Source organism: Ornithodoros turicata, chromosome 10, assembly GCF_037126465.1.
Source record: "Ornithodoros turicata isolate Travis chromosome 10, ASM3712646v1, whole genome shotgun sequence".
Classification (NCBI taxonomy): domain Eukaryota; kingdom Metazoa; phylum Arthropoda; class Arachnida; order Ixodida; family Argasidae; genus Ornithodoros; species Ornithodoros turicata.
The window spans coordinates 23,910,840-23,930,803 of NC_088210.1; the positions used below are offsets into that span (position 1 = coordinate 23,910,840).

Genomic DNA, 19,964 nt, shown 5'->3' on the forward strand with positions numbered 1-19,964 from the left:
GCTGCGGTTACAATTTAATTTTGAACCTTCGTCTGTTGCAGCGTATACCTCACACGCATCCCGCATGCCTCATTTGGCGCTCGTGATGCTTGCGAGATATTGCGAGAAGGAGGAAGGTGGAGGAAGGGAAAGAGACAGAGGAGCACAGTGGAGGGAAATACAAACGTTGATTTTGTGCAATGTGGAGCTGTGAGTGGCTATTTAATTAATATTGTAATTTATGGTGTGTATCATAGCACCAAGATAGTAGAAAATCACTGCTACAGCAGTGTTGACGGGCCCTGACACAAACGAATAACGGATATTGTTGTGTTTCGTAAGCACAAGTCACAGCTGATGGCTTTGTGCTTTGTCACCTCGGGAAACCGGCGCAGGAGGTGGTATCAAATCTGGAAAAACGAAAGAAGGTTAAACAACAGATGACTTTTAACCGCAAAAACGTTTCCGTTTCTGCAATACACACCAAAATTATAGAAAAAAAATTGAAATTAGAATATTTATCTCGCAGTGGTCCCTCGCCCCCTCTTTCACTTTATATTTTGAAGGCTTGATGGGTGTGACAATAAAAAAATGGCTAGGAAGCAAGCGAGCTGGTGAAGATGATGATTCGTGTCGTGTCTGTCCTTTCGTGTTCCCTATAGTCTCGGGGTTTTACATTATGATGGGTGTGTTAATGCTCGACTACCAATCGGGACTCTGGGTACTGCACTGGCGTTGACTTCTCTCCTTCTGTTGCTGACAGGCTATTTCAGTTGGCTTGTCCTAATGACACACCTGCAGTTTTGGACGGTTGACGTCGCAAATTCACTCCCGTCACCGCTGTCGCCCTCGTCTCTCACGTGACCCACTTAGCGCTTTTCTTTCCATGCCAACGGTTCCACTTGAAGACAGCCTCTCAAACGTAAACTGCCGCCGATTAGTTTCTCTTCTTTCACTAGCATGCTTGCAAAAGTGGGTAGCAGCGCGCTGACTCTAGTAGCAGCTCGGTAGCAGCTCGGTAGCAGCTGACTCTTCTCAAAATGCATTCTGTTGGCTTGTTTCAAGAATGAGAACGTTTTAACTGTATAGGTAACACTTAAAGTGTTCCGCTTGAACTCACGCGCCTAATGAAGGAATACATTGAGAAGACACCGCGTCAACGAATGTGTTGCGACATGGGAAGTGCTCTTTATCTTCGTGGTGAACTCACCTTGTGGTTATTTATCCCGCAACTCGTAATTAAATGGCTAGTGCTCTTGTAGGGAAAAGGAGACGCCAGTCATTCTAAATTACCGTAGATCGAGAAAAAAAATAATAATACAGAAAAGAAAACAATCGCTGTGTATTGATTGACAATTGTGTGGGTATGCTGCAGTTTGATTTGTCGAAAGCCTTCGATATAGGGTGAAACATCACTTCTTGTTCTTCTTAGTTCAAGCAGTCAACATGATGTCTCGTTTTATAAACAGAGCGCGTATGTGCTACACAATGGCTCAAACCCAGCTGGTTATCCATAGCGTGCTGTTCGTATTCCCGTAGCCGTTTACTGGTTCACTGCATCAGTAGTTCACAATAACCAAGTTCGCTGAGATTATTTATTTATTATAACGGGTATAACTAACTCGGGAATAGTTGCGATAAGGCAATTAATCGTGCGCACCGCACCGCGACAAACGTTTCTATGAAATCAAACAACTCGGGTATGTTTCTAGTTGGGGCGAACGTCCTCATATGAGATATCTCATACTGACTAATTGGCCACGTACTAACTGCGCGGGAGATTCTCACGGGCATCGCTTCGATTAATATATTTCTCCTTACATTTTTGCGAAATTAAAATCGCGAGAAATGTTTGGCAACGACCGATCCCAAAATACACTCTTGGGATGATGTCTTTCAGCAGAAGTCAGGCACATGGCCAGGAAGATCTGCAGACGGCACCAATGTTTCGCCTGGAAAGAACCCAGTATACTACACGTTTTGAGCCCGCTGTGAATCGTGCGTATTTGGACGGAGGGGACCGCCCTCACAGTTTTAGCTATGACCGTGCATCCGGAGGCCGTTCCCGCCGTGACATGCAGATGTGAAACCTGGCTGGGCCACCGCAGAAAATGTCACCCGGCATTTTACTGGAAAGCAGGGCCGGATTCAGACCCTCAGTTTGGGTTTGTGGGGAGGGGAGAGGAGGGGGGGTTCTCTGTCGGAGCGCGTAGTGGAGGAGGGGAGAGAGGAAAAACCAGTGTATAAACATGTTTTTTTTTTTGGACCACCGGACCCGGCCACTGTTGGAAAGAGTATATCATACAATTTTCCCCAAAACTGTCCGTGTACGGTTGGGTTCGGTCGGGTTCGGCTGGTACAGTCTTGGGTTCAAAAGAAAAAAAAAATCGGCGTATTTCGGTGTTTACCGCACGAACTGTGGACTAGAAACAAGAAAATACCTTTCGATATATTTTTTAATTGCACTAGGTCGCGATATATTCTAGGACACGTGGGCCACCTCACTCTCTTTGGGGGGGGATACTACTTTTAGTCGTTTTAAGGACTACATGCATTGTCACAACCACTAGTCCCTTTCGGGACTAAATGTGCGGAAGTTTATACCAAGTTTGGAGACTACTTGCGGTGCGGGGAAGTACATTTCAGGGTTCAGAGGACTTAATGGGGAGTAATTGCACTGTAGGAAATTTATAATTGCTCCCCAATTTATACTCATCTTTTCCCCTAAGAAAGCATGGCCACAGTGGCAGCCTTGTGGGCCATTGTCTTCATGAATTTTTATCAATGAACTTTTTAATTATGAGAGAAGTTCCCCGAAATGACATGATCTGTTCCTTTCGTTATCCATCGCATTTAGGGGGGGGGGGGGGGGGGCGAGAGAGAGAAAGCGCGTTTCTCGGGGAGCCGCAAAAATGACCTCCAAATCTGCCGCGTCTTCGGGGGTCCTTTCCTCGCGCCGTGCTGGTCGGATCGTAGGAGGAGATGATGCTGGAGGACGACGGATGAGGAGATGAATGCTGGGAATAATTGTGGTGTCGCAATCTTCCGGCCGACATACGAAGGGCCTAAGGTGATGGGTATCAATGACGAGATATAGGGAACTGGGTCCATCTATTTGTTTCGTGGAAGCACAGCGGAAACCACATTTCTCAGTTCATGCACCCTGCAACTGCACAGGATAGGACGGACCGGTTGTGTTCGCCTTGCGAGTTCCGTCAGACATGTCATCCGAACGGGAACGGACATCCTCCACTTGATATCACAAAACAGCAGCACCCAAGGACGAGTGACACGTCAGTATTGTACTTGGTCGGAAATATCCTCATTAAACGATGGAATAGACGAAAGAAGATAACATCTAAAACTGCAAGTATTGAACCCCGTAAACGACGATTTGTGTTTCGATTCTGCTTAGTCTGTTTGTTTGTTTAGGGGATTGAGGAGATATAGATCGATTACTGAGGAGGGTATATGGCTATGTTAATTCGCCGCAAGACGACGCTTTGACGTGGCGGAGTCTTCCACACGGTTTCCTAGACGTTTGCAGGTGGTCGGAAGGTCCGGTCTTTCTGTAGAGGAGGCTGGGCGAGAAGGAAACGAGACTGGCTTTCGAGAGGATAGTCAGGCTGACTCTAAGTCATGCCACGTGGAGCTACGCGCATGTTCAATCGGTGTTGATTTCAATGACCATTCATACTCCCCGTGCAACCCGCGCATAACAAAGTAGGCGGGCACTCGTCAACCACGTGGTCGTTGTTTGAGCATATATACTTATATAATTTCGTTGGCATGTCTCCTTTCGTCGCCGACGCCGAAATCACGCGCGAATGCAAATGGTCCACCTCAAACTTGTCTTCTAATTTGACCTGTAGCGAGCGCGCGCGAGAGAGATCTTTGATCCGGACCCGCTCAGAAATCCATCCACTCCTTCAAAGAGTCCGTAAGAGAATGGCAGAGGGTCCCGTCACTCTATGACGCGGCGAGGGGGGCACACGATGGTAGGCTTGCTCAAGGCTACGCTGCTGCTACGTCACACTGTGCTCCTTACGTCACGGCTGCAGATCATGCCGTACCTTCAAGGTCACCTCGCTCAGCACAAGATTGATTTTTCAAGTTTCAGGAATATAATTGTGCATTGATAGGACAACGGTCTGGGAAAATATTTTGCGTGCTCGCTTACGAAAACGTGCTTACTTTATTTTTATTTTTTTTGCAGGGTTTCGAGCAGTCAAGGGAGTGACATTTAGCATATTTTACACGAAGATATTGGAGGCCTGTCCCGATCTCCTGGCATGACGTGATCAGGTCCGTAGCATTCGTGTGCTACGCACACAGCACAGCGTTACTTGTACGGGATTCTCCACGTCATCGAATGACGTCAGTACAATTCTCTACGGGGGGGGGGGGGGATTCTTAGAGGGTGTGGAGACAAAAGAACCCTCACACGTGCTGCAAGTCAACTGTGATCATCAGGGGCACCATTGCCGCCCCTGGCTTCAGCAAGTAAACATTGACGCACAGAATTAGATGCAGATCCCGTACCATAACCCCCCCCCCCCCCAAGCATTCTGCCCTCACCCCGGAAAAAATCCTGGAGGCGCCCATGCTGATCATCGTTCTTCTTTTTCTATTCTTGCGCAAGCGCTCATATTACTTGCAGAGCTGTGTATGAGGAGACTTTGGCAATTGGGCGGAGCCTGTTTTAAAGCGCGCCATTTGACGTCACACGACGGGCGGCGTAAAGACCACTGCCGCCATTTTGAAGCGGAGATACCGCCTCGTCATCCGTGCCGTGGTGCCGTCTCGCCCTTCATTCCGGCCAAGTTGGCGGAGCGATGACGGATCTGACGTCACGGCGAGCCCCCATCTCCTCTCCGGGTCGCAAAAGACCTTAAAATAATCAAACTCATCCTACAAACGACTCTGGTTACTTGTTGCTCAAAGCACCGCAGCCACAAACGAAAAATTGGTGCGGGGGCAGAGCCGTCGCGGCGGGGGTGCGGGAGGGGCAGTCGCCCCGGGCGCTCTTGCCAGAGAGGGCACTGAACGACAACCCTGGAGGTTTGGCTGGACAGTATAAAGTAGGAATGAAGAGAATTTGAATTTACGGTCTCGGCAGTGTAAATGGGCGTTTTCTTTCCTTTGTTTACAAGGCTTCTGAAGGCAGTGAGGAAGGGGAGCTTCAGAATTGCCATTGCCCGGGCGCAAACTCGCCTCGTGATGGCTTTAAAGAGGGCAAACTTTAAATATGTGTAAATGAGCGTACCTGTATTCCCGACACATTTTATTGTCTGTAACATTTCGATTGCTTTATGTATAAGGTGCTTACCGTACGATCAAATAAATAAGAAAAGAAACGCATACGTAAGAATAACTGACAGAATTTCCTACAGAATGATACTATACTTACTACTGTAACCCTAAACAAGTGGCAGACCCAAGGACGAGTGACACGTCAGTATTGTACTTGGTCGGAAATATCCTCATTAAACGATGGAATAGACGAAAGAAGATAACATCTAAAACTGCAAGTATTGAACCCCGTAAACGACGATTTGTGTTTCGATTCTGCTTAGTCTGTTTGTTTGTTTAGGGGATTGAGGAGATATAGATCGATTACTGAGGAGGGTATATGGCTATGTTAATTCGCCGCAAGACGACGCTTTGACGTGGCGGAGTCTTCCACACGGTTTCCTAGACGTTTGCAGGTGGTCGGAAGGTCCGGTCTTTCTGTAGAGGAGGCTGGGCGAGAAGGAAACGAGACTGGCTTTCGAGAGGATAGTCAGGCTGACTCTAAGTCATGCCACGTGGAGCTACGCGCATGTTCAATCGGTGTTGATTTCAATGACCATTCATACTCCCCGTGCGACCCGCGCATAACAAAGTAGGCGGGCACTCGTCAACCACGTGGTCGTTGTTTGAGCATATATACTTATATAATTTCGTTGGCATGTCTCCTTTCGTCGCCGACGCCGAAATCACGCGCGAATGCAAATGGTCCACCTCAAACTTGTCTTCTAATTTGACCTGTAGCGAGCGCGCGCGAGAGAGATCTTTGATCCGGACCCGCTCAGAAATCCATCCACTCCTTCAAAGAGTCCGTAAGAGAATGGCAGAGGGTCCCGTCACTCTATGACGCGGCGAGGGGGGCACACGATGGTAGGCTTGCTCAAGGCTACGCTGCTGCTACGTCACACTGTGCTCCTTACGTCACGGCTGCAGATCATGCCGTACCTTCAAGGTCACCTCGCTCAGCACAAGATTGATTTTTCAAGTTTCAGGAATATAATTGTGCATTGATAGGACAACGGTCTGGGAAAATATTTTGCGTGCTCGCTTACGAAAACGTGCTTACTTTATTTTTATTTTTTTTGCAGGGTTTCGAGCAGTCAAGGGAGTGACATTTAGCATATTTTACACGAAGATATTGGAGGCCTGTCCCGATCTCCTGGCATGACGTGATCAGGTCCGTAGCATTCGTGTGCTACGCACACAGCACAGCGTTACTTGTACGGGATTCTCCACGTCATCGAATGACGTCAGTACAATTCTCTACGGGGGGGGGGGGGATTCTTAGAGGGTGTGGAGACAAAAGAACCCTCACACGTGCTGCAAGTCAACTGTGATCATCAGGGGCACCATTGCCGCCCCTGGCTTCAGCAAGTAAACATTGACGCACAGAATTAGATGCAGATCCCGTACCATAACCCCCCCCCCCCCCCAAGCATTCTGCCCTCACCCCGGAAAAAATCCTGGAGGCGCCCATGCTGATCATCGTTCTTCTTTTTCTATTCTTGCGCAAGCGCTCATATTACTTGCAGAGCTGTGTATGAGGAGACTTTGGCAATTGGGCGGAGCCTGTTTTAAAGCGCGCCATTTGACGTCACACGACGGGCGGCGTAAAGACCACTGCCGCCATTTTGAAGCGGAGATACCGCCTCGTCATCCGTGCCGTGGTGCCGTCTCGCCCTTCATTCCGGCCAAGTTGGCGGAGCGATGACGGATCTGACGTCACGGCGAGCCCCCATCTCCTCTCCGGGTCGCAAAAGACCTTAAAATAATCAAACTCATCCTACAAACGACTCTGGTTACTTGTTGCTCAAAGCACCGCAGCCACAAACGAAAAATTGGTGCGGGGGCAGAGCCGTCGCGGCGGGGGTGCGGGAGGGGCAGTCGCCCCGGGCGCTCTTGCCAGAGAGGGCACTGAACGACAACCCTGGAGGTTTGGCTGGACAGTATAAAGTAGGAATGAAGAGAATTTGAATTTACGGTCTCGGCAGTGTAAATGGGCGTTTTCTTTCCTTTGTTTACAAGGCTTCTGAAGGCAGTGAGGAAGGGGAGCTTCAGAATTGCCATTGCCCGGGCGCAAACTCGCCTCGTGATGGCTTTAAAGAGGGCAAACTTTAAATATGTGTAAATGAGCGTACCTGTATTCCCGACACATTTTATTGTCTGTAACATTTCGATTGCTTTATGTATAAGGTGCTTACCGTACGATCAAATAAATAAGAAAAGAAACGCATACGTAAGAATAACTGACAGAATTTCCTACAGAATGATACTATACTTACTACTGTAACCCTAAACAAGTGGCAGATCCAGGGGTGGGGTGGGGGGGGGGGGCGGATGGGCGATCGCCCCCCCAAAAGTCAGTTTATACATTAGATTTCCCTCTCTCCCCTCCCCACTACGTGCTCAGACAAAGAACCCCCCCCCCCCCCAAAACCCAGGGTCTGGATCTGCCCCTGCCCTAAATAGTTAACTACTCTAGAGAGCTGACTCTAAACAGATATTAATAGGCATGGAAATAGCCAAAAAGGACTCCCACTGAGTGTCGTGAACATTATTTATTAGACATTAAAAAAATCATTACTTAAAGGGACGGTCGAATCCATTCCAGTCTATTTCGAAACTACAGTGTCATTTTATTCCTTTAGTGTCATTTATTTATCCATTGAAGAATTAAAAAAGCATTAAAAAGCCTATTACAGATCTCATATAAAAATAAATAAAAATGCTATCATCGAATATCCATATTGCTTATGTGTGCTGAGAGGTCAAACGAATCTTTCAATTCAGCAACAAGGGTGTTGATAAATGCGTGCAATTTTTCTGCTTTCCCTACTGCTTCCACAGCACGGTGCGCCCTCCTGATTGGCTCTGAAAGATAAGACAAGTTTTAAAAAGAGGGAAATAAGAAAGGAAGGAAGCTCAGACTGATTCACTTGCTCATCAGACTAACTCGGAAGTTGTTACATATACGTGACAGGGGACGATGTTGATTGCAAAATAATAAACGGAAGATGACGAGGGTGGAGGGGAAGGTCTAAACATTCTTGCTCGAAACGCAGGCCTGGTGTGAGCATCTTACTTGGTGGTCCCGTTCCTCACAACGCTCGTAACGTTAGTACAATATAAGAATGCAAGGCTCTTTCTGCTGTTTCTTGGAACTGCACTTAGTTGTCACTCGCAATCATTAATTTTATGTGAGCTTTCCTTCTGAGATAATGCAGCACGAAGTATTACTGTACACACAACGCAATACAAGTATGTAATACCCTAAAGTGTCATGACTTTGTAGACACTCAGCCCTTTAGTCATGTAGCTGTTTAAGTTATTTGCATGGAGTTGTAATGAGGTGAATCTGCCTTAGCATTCTATCCTACAGAAGTAAACATAACTTACGGAGTAGACACTGCTTAGCTGCAACTTTTCTGAACGATTCTCTTGTGTACTCCTCATTGTCGATCACCAAGGGCTCAACTTCACCAATGTCTCTGTCTTCCATCATAGCAAGTAAATGGCAGATGCTCAGGCACAGCTGTTGAAGATAGTGAAGGTCATTGCAGTAAGCTTATCATAAAAATGCGTGAAGTTTAAGGGTTTAACCTGTTGCTTCCCCGAATTGAAGGTTGCCTCTTTAGAGTGAAACCCGATATTTACCCGGCAAATTGCCATAACTCAAACGTCTGCAGGAATGCACACTAGCTTGTTTGGCAGAAAAGTCAATTACATCACCGTTTGTACTAAACCAGTACAGTTTGTTTGAGTAACAGAGCCCGAATAATTTCTCCCCGAATTTGGCATACTGGAAGTTGTTCCACCCAAATTTGCACGAATTTAGAGCACATGTTGATCCCCCACCCCCTCCCCCCCAAATTGAGAAAAAAATTTCCAGCAAACTTCAGGCTCTAATGATAGTACGTACCTGTTCTCTGAGCTTCTCTTGATGCTGTAACTCTTTGTAATCTACAGACTCTTCAGTGGCTGCCAGTGCAGTTAAGATGCCTTGCAAAATGTTTGTGAACATATCCCCGTACGTTGCCCGCGAAGAAGGTACTGTAAGAGCTGCTGCAGCCCTGATGCGAACCTTGAAATTGACACAGTTGCGGAGGCTTACCAGTAGGCCATTGAACAAAGGGGCCTGGAACGTTTAAATTGCTGCAGTCAGAAAATCATCACATTCCTCAGAACATGAAGGTAGGGTATGACAGTTAAGTGATTACATACTGTGTCGATAATGTTCCCTCCAATAAGATCACTGTTATCAAGCGCACTTCCTATCGCGTAGCACGCATTCCAGCGTACTTTCATTAGAGTTGCCTGCAGGCTCTTCAGGAGTACATTGACAGCTTCACGTGCAAAATCCTGGATACTCTCGTGCTCTGCAGAAAAGTGCAAATAAGGCAAACGAGCGAGGCACAAATACCAGACGAGTACTAAAATCTTAAACAGCAGACATACGATTTTCTGCATGCACTTGAGTTTGTGCAAAAGACGGGAAACTCACTGATATTTTCAGGTGTAAGAAAGTACAACAGGCATCCCAAGGCACGAACTGCATTTGCTCGGACTTGATTTTTATCATTTTGAAGAGCATTCGTAGCATTTCCAACAGCACACAGGAAGGTGTGGGGCACTTCAGCTACAACAGATGAATTATTCTTTCTGCAATAACGGACAGAAAGTTAGTTGTGCTTCGAAGGTCACCTGCGGGGATGCCCAATTCATATCGCAAGTGGTGCAGCATTTACTACAACAGCGCGTACTTAGTGGACTCTCTTTTTCTTCCTCCTCTTGGTTAGTTCATACCTGCTGCCGCTTGGACAAATGTTGAGGAGGTTCCTCAGTAGCTGCAGTAGCGCTTCAGACATGCGCTACCGTCCTCAACACTGCTGGTGCGTAAAGCACTGCCAAAGCTTCTGAGGACCCCACCGAGTAATCTCCGCAATGTGGGCCCAGCATTCCATGTAGGTAAAGAGTATAGTAAATGTCACAAACCGTAATTCCAAAAGTGTCTCGGCAAAGTTGCTGAGTGTCCAGGAAGCCTTTATTCTAATCTCCGTGTCTTTCAGGGCGTCAATTATGATATCCCCAACATCCATGAGAAATAAGATATCCTGTGGCAAAAATCAATGACACCACTTAGTGCTGCTTGCCACACCTATTATGCCAGTAGTTTTATGCCAATTCTACCCCCCCCCCCCCCCCCCCCCCGAGTTATTTGAGCTTGATGTCGTCGTCGTTGGGGTATCTCACTGTGTTGGCTTAATCATTTCTTGTCACCAATGTCGAGATAATGTGAAGAAGCATGAGGTTCGGCTCGGTTTCGCACTTTTATGCGGATTACCATAACCAAAGCCCTTGCCAGTAAGATCACAGTCTTTACAAATGTGGTATTAAGGCATGCGTAGCAAGCTGACCTAGAATACAATGTTAAAGAAAACTGCTAATGCGTTTACTGATTAAGAACTGCAAGAAAGATTTCAGGCTCTTAGACAATTTACATAGAAATGTGATTGCGTGATAACCTCATTAAAAAATAAATAAATAAATAAAGTAAAAAAAAAAATATCAAGGCACACATTAATATACAAACTAAAGAATACAGAATGTGAAGTTTTCACACTGTATTGAAAACAATAGAAAATGCACACATATAACGAGTACAGCAATGAAGTTCACACCTCTCTAAGTGAAGGATAGCAGCAGAGAATACCAAGGGTACGGACAGATGCCATCCTAACAGATATCTCGTCCTCCCTTGTCTCTCCATTTACGGGTGCTCTTGCAAGGCCCAAAAGAAGTGTGATGCAGAGCACTTTACGGTTTTCCTGTAAGAGTAAAATGGTCACATTCACTGGTGAAACATTTACAGTTTACTGGAAGGCTGACTGAAGAGAGAGCTAATATACAATCAACCACAATTTCCGGCGTAATATTTATACGTGGTATTTATACGCGTGTTATATGGCAGAATTGGGCTGTTATATCGTTATGTTATAATCGTTATATGAGGTACTGCTTCTATTTGAAAAAGTATAATTTTTGGTTGGAGGTGTGTTATCCGCCAGAAATTACGGTAGAAGTTCAGGAGGGCTGCATTTTAGGACGTTTAATTACGTGCATGCACATTATCTAGAAGTTGAGAGCAAGTTGCTTACTGGTAACGTGTCCCAAATGTCTGGACCAACGGAAGCGAGGCAATTGCAGGTTTCTGTTTGCAAGACAACTTGTGAGGTATCTTGCATGAAAGACTGAAATGTGCCGCACAGAGCACAATCTAACCATAGACTACTCCCCTGCAATATGAAACATACATAATACATTAAAAAATCATGTCAAGCGAAGCATGCACCGTAAGAGGATGTAATCGAGAAAAACAACATGTGACTTACGATCTGTAGCAACCTGTGATACTGCGGCTCGTCCTTGCATGACGCCAGCATTTCTGAAAGCTTCCTGCTGAACTCCTCCAGTAACTTGAAAAATTGAGATGCCCATATTACTTAATCAACTAATCTAAATATCTTGTCAATTATACCTTCACAGAATGTAACTTGATGGCTTCATGAGGATCAGAGAGGCACATTTTTATCACAGCAACTACATCTTCGACAGATGATCTACAAGGAAGGACATATGGACATAAACAAAGCTACACAACATATGGGCAGTACAGAAAGCTTGGTATGCCAAATACGGTTGTGCAAGTAGTATTTTTAAAGCCGAAGCGAATATGAAATGAATAGCGATGCACCCCAAGTGAACACAAAGCTAATAGTCATGCACCCGCAGCAAATATGAAGCAAATAGTCATATACCTGAAGCAAATATGAAGTGAATAGTTATGTAACTGAAGGGACTACAAAGCAACAGAACCAGACACATATACAGCATATACACGATAATATATGCATACAGATCTTTGTGTGAAGCAGCACAGATTCTGTTTTGTATCCTCTCTTCTGGCGTTTTGGTGCTCATGAGTTCAATTTCAGAAATATTAAAATATATGGTTTATGGTTTGGAAAAGACCCACTTCAATTCTAATATAGAATTCCATATTCGATTTGGAAATCAAATGCACAATTATTCGCTTTGGTGTTTTAAATATCCGAACATTCGCACAGCCTTAATGCTAAGCGATATCAAAAAGGTAACTCACAAGATGAAACGAAAGTGGTTACGGCACACTTGCGTGAGAACCTGCAGCGCTTCCACCCTCACTACCGTCATTGACACGCGGACGTTTTCTGGAACATCCGCGAGCACTTTTGCAGTGCAGACCTTCACCAACCAGCAGTCGGTAGCAGGACCAGAGGACATTTCTTGTGCTTTGTTACCAGGCAACAGATGTCCTTTCAAAATTTGTTCAACTTCACCGACACACGGTGTTACATGACCGACGACGGATCCAAGGGCAGTGAGAGATGCTACTTGAATCTGACCGTCTGCAATTGGGCAATAAAGACTTCATTGAAAACCTTTCTGTCGTAATATGCTTATCACGAAGAAGAAATAATGTAGGTACCTTTATGATTAACAAATGAGGACACGTCTGTAACAAGGCGTGTCAATAGTCCGGGCTTCAGGCGATGATAAGGGGATCCAACAACCACATCAGAAAGGCACTACAAAGAGACAAAAACGCATCTTTTGTGCACTTTTGGGATCTACGGTATTTAGCGGTCCTGATAACTTGGTATAAAAAAGAAACAAGTACAACAAGGATGTCATATGTTACTCATGTTCACCTTCAGCAACTGGATGATGAGAGCCAGAGAATTTTCGGCTATCAGTGCCAAATGCAAACATCGGTGGATTTCTCCGAGGATGGCAGCAACTGTAGCCGATAGAGGAGTGAATGATGCTTTGTGGGTGCCACTAAGAAAGAGAGCGACAGTCATAAAAAAAATGTGTGCGGCAAATGACACTGAAAGCGCACCTGTCAGCGGCTATAGCCAAAAATGGCTTGTAGTACGTGACAAAGTCAGTCAGTAAGTCTAGTGCCACCTTCCGAACCTACAAGTTAAACAGCATCAAAGGATGATTTGGCACAGCTGTAAAAAGTCTTTATGCAGCAAAACATCCCACAATAAGTAATTAAGCCTTTGCATTTTTGGTATTTGGTATATTCTATATATATATATAATATTTCTACGTTCTGTGAAGCGAGTTCTTAGTGCATGTGACAACTTTTGCAAACAAGCATGTGTACCTGTAAATTTGGATCTTTGAGGATGGTCAGGAGGATGGTCTGTGTCTGTGGTGGGCCAATGGTGACAGGCACATCGGGCAAGAAATTCAACAAGTAGCTGAACATCTCTTTGTTTTCTGTCACCTGTGAATGTCAAGTGTCCATGTGAGCATGGCGAAAGAGTTTGTGGGCATATTTCGTCTTGTGCTGGGCAGCAGTCATGCAAATACACCTATATGTTATACCTTTACTATAGCACGCAGAGTCAAGTACGAGTTTCTGCGTACGCAACTTTGGAGGTAACGAAGCCGAGCTACCTGCCCCCCTTCAGAGTCAGAAAATTCAGACTCTGAACTGGACGCTTTCTTCCAGGGAGGCTGCTGCTGTGTAGGGCTTCCTATGAAATAAGGATACAAAACATACTGAAATAATTTGAGACGGTGAATAAACTGCAATTTGGTTGTACCAAGATTAGAAACACACAAAGAATGTGTTTGTGTGTGTGGTGGCGGGGTTGTACTGTCATTTAGAGCAGTGTTTCCCAAAGTGTGGTCCGCGGACCCCTGGGGGTCCGCGAGAGTGGCCGTGGGGGTCCGCGACCATCTCTCACATTTCAGTGAGGATTTTCGTCCCCACAAACACGCGCTCGTACATGCTGCCCGAGTTCCAAACACCCAGAACTTCCAAAATTGCTGTCTTCAATTGAACCTGCGTCAGTGCCCTTGTAGCATCCAGCAAGCAGCACCATCCTTCGCACTGAACGCGGCGTTGGAAGTCAACTTCGCTTCTGTCTAGACAGTCACTTGACCATGTTTATGCTTGCACAAATGTAATTTCGTTCCTTGTTGTACCCTGCCGCGCATACTAAACGCGGTCTGCAATGCAGTGTACACAGCGCAAATCCCCATATGTGTGTGCGTTTGGATGGGGGGGAGGGGGTCCGTGAATTTGTTCTCATCGCTTCCGGGGGTCCGTCACCGCCAAAAGTTTGGGAAACGCTGATTTAGAGACAACCTTGGCTGTCTAGATGACAGGAAGCCCTAGGCGTTGCATTGGCTAAGTTTTGCTGCTTGCACTAAATATAGCAGCTTCTTGCATTAGAACGAGAGAAGAAAAGGGTAGTTTTCTGTAAAGTTGATCCACACTGCTTTATTTTTATGAACTGCATCACAAAAAACGACTTCGATAAGACATTTCAGTTGCACATTAGCAGGAAGTACGCGACAAATCATTATAATGTTAAGGACACAACGATATAATGTCAGGCATTTCCTCAATGGTTTGCTGGGATTTTAACTCAACACTTTAGTAGGTCACTAAACAATTTTAGGGAGGTCTCTTTACAACACTTTAGCAATTTAAATGCCACGTTTTGCACTCCGTACGCTTAACAAAATTGCGTGTGAGCTGTTGCAAAAACAATGCCAACCATATGGTGGCCAACAAGACTGGACACCCATCATGCAGTAGTGATGTTAGCTGTGCCTACTTGTCAGCAAAAGATAAGAACAGGTTCCCGTGCTCCTATCTGCCCACACATGTGACGTGCATGTGAATAAAAGCTTGGTAAGAACTGGCCCACTCAAATTAGCATGGTTGATTTACGACCAAAGTTTAGATTTGGGGCGGAGCTTCTTTCCGTGGATACTGACCCCATTTTAGAGCAGTACTACAAAAACAGAGCCCCATCGGATATAATTCTGTGCCACGTAACGCATCCCACAAACGAATTAGTGTTAGTCTGAAGTGCTGTTTTCATACTAACGATCTCCAGAGCCATCTCTTGCGCTGTCTTCCAATTTGTCGTTTGCCTTTTTTGTCCTCCTTCGCCTATTCTTCCTTTTCGGTGCTGGAGACTGCTAAAAATAGCAACGGTAAAAGGAACAAATGCGTGCCTGAGAGCAATATCCCGGTAACCAGTTATTCAGCAAGAATCGCAGGCACGAGGGGCGTTGCAAAAAAATCAGTGGTGGGATATCTATTACAGTTATGTCATAACAGTTTTATGTATCATTGCTGACATGTGTCTAAAGCCGAAATAACAAAGGCCTCCTTGTAAAGGGTGTCTACAGGAAGCAAAAGGAGGGGGTGGGGGTGTAAGGGGGTCTGGATAAATCACTGCCAGTAACGCATTTAATTATTACTAATTACGATGCTTACGACCCACACATTATGATGCTAAAAATCAAGCTACTAACCGTGGGTTGTTCATGATCTTCCTCCTTCACAACCACGGCAGACAGGTGCGTGCACAGCGGGCTTGGAAGGAGGTTGAAGTTTGGTCTAGACTTCTGACCAGGAATACCATAGAACAGGTGGTACTAGAAAAGTGTTGGACATGTAAACTATGTTGGCATAATAAACATATACTAAACAGCCAGTTTCAATATCAATAATGTATCAATAATGTATAAACAACTACAGGGTGAACTTAACAAAGGTTACATATTTTGATCGCGTAGTAAAAATAGAAGATGACATTTCTGGCGCTTCAAAACTTTGCAGACTGATGTAGTCATTCGCCTGAAGTTTTATCCATATTTTCTTCAAGTGCAATCACTTTGTAGAAAAAAATGTTGGAATCTCACCCCGTGCATTTCCTATGGCCTATACTGCGGGCAAACCGCCATGTTTTCCTCTGTCTACTTCACGTTCACATTCCCTCGTATAGGTGGCGCTGCCTCGAAACCCTGCATCTGGTCCATCTGGTTGTTGGTTGTTCCATAGGTTTTGGTTTTGCTTCGTCTCCAGGCAGCGCCGCCTATACGTGGTGATGTGAACGTGAAGCAGACAGAGAAAAAAATGGCGGCTTGCGAGCGGTATAGGCCATACGAAACGCATGGGGTGAGCATTTGCTTTGCTTCCAACTTTTTTTCTGCTAAGTGAAAGCACTTGAAAAAAAAAAAAGATACGGATAAAACGTCAGGCGAATGACTATCAGTGCAAAGTTTGAAGCGACAAAGACATTATCTTGCATTTTTATGGCTCGATCGAAATGTGTAAGCTTTGCTAAATTCACCCTGTAATACTGGCACGCGATTTACTAAAATGGAACTGCTCATGAAAATGCGATAAGTAGACTCTCGTTAGTTCAAACTCCAGGGGTCCAGAGATGTTGAAATAAAAAAAAAAAATTGTGTTGCAAAATAAAATTTTGTTTTGGTATGCGTGTAGCTCCACATACAAAGCACATTTCTTCCTTTCCCTATACACAATCCCAATTACGAGCAGTGACACGCATAAAACCTCGGTGATAGGTCTACTACAAATTTTAGTGATTAGCCGTCAACGGAAAGTATAAGCTATGAGAGTTTGGAATAAGGAAAGCCTATTGCAGACTACTTTGGTTTTGACATATTTTCAACCCTGACCTTTAAGATTCCCAATAATCTTCCCAACTGGTTCGTTGGAAACGGCCACTTTGCAGCAAAGATGTTTTCCAGGCACCGAAGAGCACATGCCAGCACCTTAAAACATGTTGCTGAATTACTACAATGCGACAACGTGAAAACAAACCATGCCTAAACTAACCTCTGCACGTAATATTGGTTCTGCATAATTAGCTTCAGTTATGACACCCAAAAGTAGGTCAACCAAATGCATTGTATGATCATTTGATATGTATGGCTCTTCTGGCAACCTGTAGCGAGAATGAGTCAGCATTATCAGCTCAGTCCTCTTATCCCTAGTGCTTTCTTGTAATATCTAGACTTCTAGATCAAGGTCAATGCAACGATCATGATCACAGTGAAAAAATGAAGCAATATCCATCACTTCAGTAAATCACGTTGTTCGAGCCTGCTTGAGCTTGTAGGGAATGGCGTGTGTCTACATACACATGGTTCCCACTGAATTTTGAAACAAAAATTCAAGGGCCTTTCGTGGCTCAGCCGTCGTTTTGCCTGGGACGTAAAACAAAGTTTGAAACAAACCAGGGCTTCAACACTTCAAAAAAATAAATAGGTAATGATAATAATAATTATTATTATTTCAGGCTTTACGTCGCGAGACAAAAATATTTATAAGCCACGGGTATCACACGAGATGGGGACTGCACAATAGTGATCCGTTCACAAACGTGATTGACGGCTCCTTAATATTAAAGATAATAGGATAGAAAGGAAGGTTAATGACTACAATGCAGGGCACTGTGCATTTCTTGAACTTCTGGTTTCAGCTGCTGATTCCTATTGCAATGAGTACTAACACCTGTGATTTCCAAATCACATGTATATTTATACATAATTATTTTATATATTTATACATAATTATATACAAGAAAAGGTGCAAAATCAAGTGTTTTCAAGGAGTGCAGAAAGTTTTAAGGTTTTCCAGACCTTGAAAATGGCATTTTGAAATTCCAGGGTATTTGAGGATTTCAAGGACCAGTGGAAACCATGAATACATCACCCAACAAACAACTGGTGTGCACGTCTGTACACCGCTTTGTTGGTATGTGAACCGATGTACAGTCAACCCTCGATTTATGAAACCTCACTTTGCGAATGATTCGTCGCCGAACGAAACACTTGCCATGTATTTCTCCCTCGGTTTATGAACCTCGATTTCTGAACAGGGTGAGTACAGTTGTCATTGTCATCAACACATGAATCGGTGCGGAGGGTGCAATCCTGTATTACCCTGTGTCCTACTATGGAGGCCGACAGAAAGAAAGAAAATGAACTTAGTCTCTGGTGCATGCGAGCGGCTATCATTTCAAGTCTAACATCACAATGGACATGTTGCGAGGATCGAAGCGCGAAGAGATTGGCACTGACCGCAGGTGACAAACGAGATATCTGCCGTTGGAACCGGCTGGATCAGCGTGGAACCATCTGCAGAATGTGATATAGTACTTGGAGGATAGCAGAGACAAGAGCAGTGTCAGAATACTAACGTCTCTCCTCAGCAAAAGTGACAGTGGAGAGTCAATGACACGGAGCGTCATCGCAAACTGCTAGCCAGTGTTAGTAGACCGGTGCTAACGTTGCCGTTAACTTACCGAGCCTACCCGAACCAGTGACGAAGAGTGCGACTCTGAATCTTATCAGCTGATAGGGTGCGCTATGCATACCGTTCATAAATCGAAGGTTGACTATAGTATCTGTTGTATTAACTCTAAGCATGTGTTACCACTTGTGATATGCAATGTGCTGCAAGAAATTGCAAAAGGCTGTGTAATTATTAAAACGGATCTTTGAAACAGCAAGTGTTACCTGAATGAAATTATTCGTACTGCTTTAAGAGCAGCTAGCTTAACGTTGCTATCAAGTTCAGCTGGGGACAGAAAGGTCTCGAAGCTTCCACCATGTCCCAGCAGCCGATCCCAAAACTGAGAAAATGAGAAAACGAAATACACCTTCAGTTGAAAGCCACATGGTACAGTGCTAGTGCATAAATGAAACTGTTTTCTACAGTGTGAGACACGGAGATCCTTCTGCTGTTACAAGGGGAAACTTACTGGTTCGGCGCGGGAGACGTTTCCATAGAGTAGCGCAGCGCAGGAACTGATTGCATTTGGTAGAGCCCAGACGTTGCACAGATGGAAAAACCCAATGATATATTCTAATATCTTATGGAGGCTATCTGTCTCCAATGTTACCTGGAAGAAAGATGGGCATTATCGTACTACAGTGAATCAAAAGGCGACTCGGAATTGCAAACCTTCTGCGTGGAGCATATGTAGTGAACAAGCTGACAAAGCCTTGATACTAATTCGTCATCTTGTACTGGGACCAAACCAACCAACTTCGTCAAGAGGACATCGGCGTCCTGGAATGAGATAGGGGTGATTTCCGTGTTCAACCAAACTGCCCTCGTTATTTCAGGGCGTCTATACAACAACACCGTGGGGTGCCAAGCGGCAACTCGTGCATGTTCCTTAATACTTCTACAAAAAACGGTGTAACGCATAGTGAGGTACCCACCCGGCTATTTATAAACTGGATACTGTAGTTGCAAGCATTTAGATCGTCTAAGACTTTTCGAGTTTCACTGGGATCGAAACCGTCCTGGACCTGAAGCCTGCTGTAGCATTCTTGGAGAAGAGCTCGCTGACTGTGCACTATATCCATCGTTCGAGGCCTTTATATTTCGTTCAACGGTATTAAAAATGCTCTCCTGACTATGCCGGTGACTACAAAAACAGATAAAGTCTCTGGCACACTAACAACGGAGCACATCACACCACAAACAACCACCACATTCCGAAACCACGCACAAACACCGACGTCAGCAAAGCAAAAACCCACGTGTTACCGACTCATTCAATTGTTCTCAAACCGATCGCTGATATATGTTCATCTTCTTCAAGAAAAAAAAGTGACACGATATGGCTGGAAATTGTAGATTAGCGTTTTCAAACCGTTTCTTCTTTTGTTAATTCCGCTTAATTTCGAAAGCGAAACAGGAACGATAGTTTATCGAAAGGAATTCTGGGTTGATAGAAGTTCAGCCAGAAGACCTCGCGAGGGCCAATGATTGGCTTCCAGTTCAGTTCAGTAAG

At 44.9% G+C, this 19,964-nt stretch overlaps 2 protein-coding genes across 5 annotated transcripts in view; one reads left to right on the forward strand and one right to left on the reverse strand.

Annotated features, from left to right (window-relative positions):
• LOC135371147 (2-methoxy-6-polyprenyl-1,4-benzoquinol methylase, mitochondrial-like) overlaps positions 1-19,964 on the forward strand; it is a 48,203-nt gene that overhangs the window by 653 nt on the left and 27,586 nt on the right. For 2 of the 3 annotated variants that reach the window (XM_064605187.1, XM_064605188.1), the window contains exon 2: positions 42-189. The exons of the other annotated variant lie outside the window; for it this stretch is intronic. In XM_064605187.1, coding sequence (XP_064461257.1) covers positions 180-189 — 10 coding nt within the window. In that variant the 5' untranslated portion in view covers positions 42-179. The remainder of the gene's footprint in view (positions 1-41; positions 190-19,964) is intronic. 3 annotated transcript variants of the gene reach the window in all.
• Positions 7,808-19,691, reverse strand: LOC135371142 (HEAT repeat-containing protein 6-like). 2 transcript variants are annotated; one of them, XM_064605176.1, is made up of 24 exons: positions 19,387-19,691; positions 19,124-19,231; positions 18,921-19,061; positions 18,676-18,791; positions 16,991-17,099; positions 16,831-16,926; positions 15,658-15,780; positions 15,225-15,315; positions 13,705-13,856; positions 13,481-13,603; positions 13,208-13,284; positions 13,017-13,146; positions 12,794-12,893; positions 12,428-12,713; positions 11,804-11,885; positions 11,658-11,741; positions 11,424-11,561; positions 10,947-11,093; positions 10,261-10,379; positions 9,770-9,927; positions 9,490-9,644; positions 9,188-9,403; positions 8,665-8,800; positions 7,808-8,139 (listed from the first exon to the last, which is right to left on the reverse strand). In XM_064605176.1, exons 1-24 carry the CDS (start codon positions 19,531-19,533, stop codon positions 8,000-8,002), a joined length of 3,174 nt encoding a protein of 1,057 aa, XP_064461246.1. In that variant the 5' UTR covers positions 19,534-19,691; the 3' UTR covers positions 7,808-7,999. The 2 variants fall into 2 exon arrangements, with proteins under 2 accessions (XP_064461246.1, XP_064461245.1); XM_064605175.1 differs by having other exon boundaries at positions 15,225-15,318.